Source organism: Teleopsis dalmanni, chromosome 1, assembly GCF_002237135.1.
Source record: "Teleopsis dalmanni isolate 2A chromosome 1, ASM223713v2, whole genome shotgun sequence".
In the NCBI taxonomy this organism is placed as follows: domain Eukaryota; kingdom Metazoa; phylum Arthropoda; class Insecta; order Diptera; family Diopsidae; genus Teleopsis; species Teleopsis dalmanni.
This window is the reverse complement of record NC_051846.1, coordinates 232385563-232389892: the sequence shown is the minus strand read 5'-3', so window position 1 is coordinate 232389892 and position 4330 is coordinate 232385563. Positions and strand designations below refer to the sequence as shown.

The 4330-nt window shown below is 31.2% G+C and overlaps 1 protein-coding gene across 1 annotated transcript in view; it reads left to right on the top strand.

Moving 5' to 3' along the window:
* LOC119667669 overlaps positions 1-3899 on the top strand; it is a 7976-nt gene extending 4077 nt beyond the window's left edge. Inside the window, exon 2 of the mRNA XM_038076977.1 lies at positions 3870-3899. Within this exon, the coding sequence (XP_037932905.1) occupies positions 3870-3899 (30 nt within the window). The remainder of the gene's footprint in view (positions 1-3869) is intronic.
* The last annotated feature ends 431 nt before the right edge of the window (positions 3900-4330 follow it).

The window sequence follows — 4330 nt, the reverse complement described above, 5'->3', positions numbered from 1 at the left end:
ATTTAGTTCCTCAAATTTTATTTGATTTCTAAAAAAAAGGAAACCAATACAGTAGGTAGATTTATTAATCAAATAAAATATTTAAGCTCTCATTGCAAGGAAAGAAAAAATAATTTAATTAGTACTTAAGTATTACTTAAGTATTAAGACTTTGACAAAAAATTCAATTCAAATCGAAAAGCGGGTAACAGTGGGAAAATTTTTAAAAATAAAAATATTTCATTTTTAATCAAGTGAATCCTTTACTAAACAGCTGTGACGGAAATCGACATATATCGACTATCAGTGTGGTTCAAAAATATCTTACATTAATTTACTTGCATTAAGTTTTTATACTGCAAGTGTTAGAATTAAAATATATCGAATTTAAGCCTTGGGCATATGGGTCAACACATTAAGCACAATTGTTCACTTTAAATTATTTATAAAGTGAATTTAACAATCCATAATAATTCCATCAAACTCTTCCTACCATAGTAATTAATAAATTAAAATATTTATTATTTAAATATTTATTTTTATAATTTATTTTTTTAATTTATATTATGTTGAAGCTGTTTTGAGCTAGTGCACTTAAGCACTTATACTCTTTTTTAACTCTAGGTTTCTTCAAAACCCCTCTCTACACCTTAACTAGATTAATGTTTATCACTTCATCAGACTAAGCAATAATTGACCTCAGATCTACATACCTCTCCGAAGAGCCTGTAACCATTTTGAGATTTGATAACGCGGTGTTAGTAAATCTGTCAGTTTTTGCAAATAATTTCAGGGCTCTATCCTTTATGTATTTTTTGATGGTATTAATCCACTTATCTTTAAAGCTTTTCAGCAAAATTAAAAAAAAAAATTAGAAAGAATTACTTATGTCGACAAATATAATTACATAAAGATTCTGTATCTAGACTGCCGTTATCTCCAAATGATTGAACTTACTTATTATTGAGATCATATTGTGTTACCAAATTTTGTTAAAAAAATTAGATATTTTAAATAGTTATCATCATGTCAACTTACAACAATCCAAACAACCTTGTTGACATTTAACTGATCTTGCATTATCAACATTTCTAAAGAGTTTGAAATCAAAATACTTTTGTAGCTAAGTCATTCAAAAGGCTATAGCGCTGTAGCGAGGCACTTTTTTATATAGACATTAAAAATTCAACTGTGGAGCATTTTTGTTGTTATGTTGTATTACTTTTGGTTAGATTTAGTTGAGTGGGCGTATGCTAATATAACTGTCAGCCCATGCACTCGGCGACATCTATTGTCTTTTGTGATACTAACATTGTAACTATAAGACGTTACTTGTGGATAAGTAACACAAAATTTATTTGGATTGAAACTCATAGCACATTTGTCTTTTCTGTAGAAAAATTAATATTTTAATATATATTAAATTTCTTGCATAATGAAGTATCTTCCCATTATTTAACATCTACATATACTTGGTTTATATTTTAAAAGTTCAAACATATGTTAAGTTGAATTATGCTTACTATTTCCTATATATTTTAATATTTATTAGTATACAATTAGTGTACAATTTAGTTATAAATTTAAGCATAATTATTCGTCCAATTAAAATACTAGAAATCGTCGATAAACTCCAGTATTTATTACTAGATTGTCTATGCAGTATTTATTTATTATTATACAATTGTGCATATTTTGTATTTATTTGTATACAAATGGTGTACAATTTAGTATATAAATTTAAGCATAATTATTCGTCCAATTAAAATACTAGAAATCGTCGTTAAACTCCAGTATATTATCTTAAATTGATTGACGATAGAAAATGCATGGCTTTGTTGAACCTACGTTAAAAATATTCTGATTTTCGTTTGATTTCAAAGTTAATGTTTTCCCATATTTAGTATATACATAGAATTGAACAGAACATTCATAAAAATTCATACTTTTCAGGAGTTGGTATTTTGAAAAAATAGCAACAGTGATTCCTTTCTTGCTGCACCTTCCGGCGCAACAAAATTTTATTTGAGAAAAATTCCAACGAGTAAGATGCTCCTTTTTGTATTCGCATTTACACAAAATTATTTTTTCCATTAAAATCACGAATATTCAATTAATACCTAAAAAGTGAGGAGAGAAAAAATTATAACGTAATCCTCCACTAAGCCCACACATTCGCCATGATACTTTTCCGCAATGCGCACTTCAATGTGCAGCAGCACTCCTGCACCTTTCGTGCATTCCTTCAGCGTTGCTCGTATAACGTGCCGAAAATAATTTTCAATAAACACACAAAAAATGCAAACACGTAAAGTGCATGCAATGCGCTTCCCAAACTGCACATTTATGAATTGCATTAGAGTGAGACAATGTGAGTATGGGGTATGTGGGGCATCTGAAAGAAAATTGCTGCAGGAAGGCTAGAATAGGTAAGTTTAGCAATTTTTGAACCTAAAACGAAGCAGTGAGCAAGTGAGCAGCAGACGTAGCGAATTTCCGCATAAAACCAAATGAAACAGTTTTTTGGTTTTTGTTTGGCTTTGGTTTTGTTTGAATTTTAAAAAGTTTTTGCTATTGTTGTTGTTATTGTTGTTTGTACATTGTCTAAAGTGAGATGTGAGGGTGCTCAATGTTCAGGAACATGTGCTTGCGTCTATTTGTATGCGTTATGTAGGAAACCTAACACGGTTGAAGAAATTTGGTGCGCTTTGAGAATTTCTAAACGGATTGCGTACGTGATAACTTCAGAAAAATGCGCGTTACTGCAGCGGAAGCATTGCGGTGACATTCTAATTCTTGGCTAATGCGACCATTTTCTTACTAAACCATTTGAAGCACCGTAAAGTGGCGATGTGTGTGCGTAAAAGTAAAAAGTCCTGGAATTACACTGCCGTTTGTTCTTCTTGGCTAACGTGACTTTTACATGCATGCATGCAATATGTATGTTTTCTAACCAAAATCATAACGCTCTGCTGCTCTGCTTAAAGCTGCTCTAGCTGTCAACTAGTAAACATAATCGTCCTCATGCATGACACGAAAAGCGTAACAATTCATCTTCGCTGGCTGGTGTACACATTTCCAAACGCAAAATGTTCAGCTGCGGTAACTTTTTTCTACCCAAAGCAACTGCTAGCTGCTACATCTAGTGGCAATTGTATTGCTTGTACTCTGCGTTCAACATTTGGGCAACATTGGCATGCGATTCTTTCTCCACCAATAAATCAACAAAATGGTGAATTCTAAAGACATAAAAATGAAATATTAAAAAACAAAAGAAAATGCATTTCCATAAGCAATAACAAACAAAACCAACATAAAACAATACCCAAACGAAACGGTATAAAATAACAACAATACGGAGCAGGAAAGTAACATAAAAATGAATGTGGCAAACTGTTCGAAAATAGATTTAAAAATTTATAAATTATGAGTATCGCAACTCCAGTAAATTGAAATGTTCGATTTCAATATCGAAAGGACTGCCGTGTGAGCGTGCTGTACAACGTGCTTCGTTGGTATGTGCGGCTCTCTTGGTGCAATGTAAGTTGCACTTAATGTTTTTAATGGCAGCCACCATTTTGTGTAACGATTTGAGGTTAGCTTGTTTTATTGTTCACTGGCTGTCATTTCTTGCTCCTTTTTTTCCTTTTTTTTGTTTTTGTTATCATATTTTTACGTATGTAAACAGGAGTTTTGTGGCAAGTTTTCAACACAGCACACTAAAAATACACAAAATAAAACAAACGAAACCACAACACCAAACACATTTTATGTTCCAGTTGGCATTACAATTTTATTAGGTTAATAGTGAAATTTCGGTTCAGTTGCCGGAAAAGTTACATTTCTTTTATGTATTTTGCACAAAATACATTTTTTATTTTGTATTTTAGCTGATTGTTTGCTTAATAACTGGAGCGTAGCCTTCATAGACCCGAAATTCAAAGCAAGTAAATTTAGGCAAATGTTGCGATTTTTTATTTGATTTTAGTATGAGAAAACACTCGTTAACAATTGTTTTATTAGCAAAATATTTTGGAAAATAAAATTTTAAATTAACTACTTAATTTAGAAGAGAAGTTGAGAGATATTATCAGTTTCTGGAATTATCTAATCCTTTAAAATACTCGTACAAACAATATACAATTTCTACTGATTCATATTCACATTCTGTATTAAACCAGATTAGATTAGATTTTAAAAGGGATGTCACCACGTCATTGCATCCTTTGAGGATTATTGCGACAGACCCACTTTAGTTTCAAAAACGAATAGTAGTTAAAAACGAGTAGTAGTTATGTCCTTAGGAAAGATGTTACCTAATTTCGTTTTAGTCTGGTTTACACTAAACGAC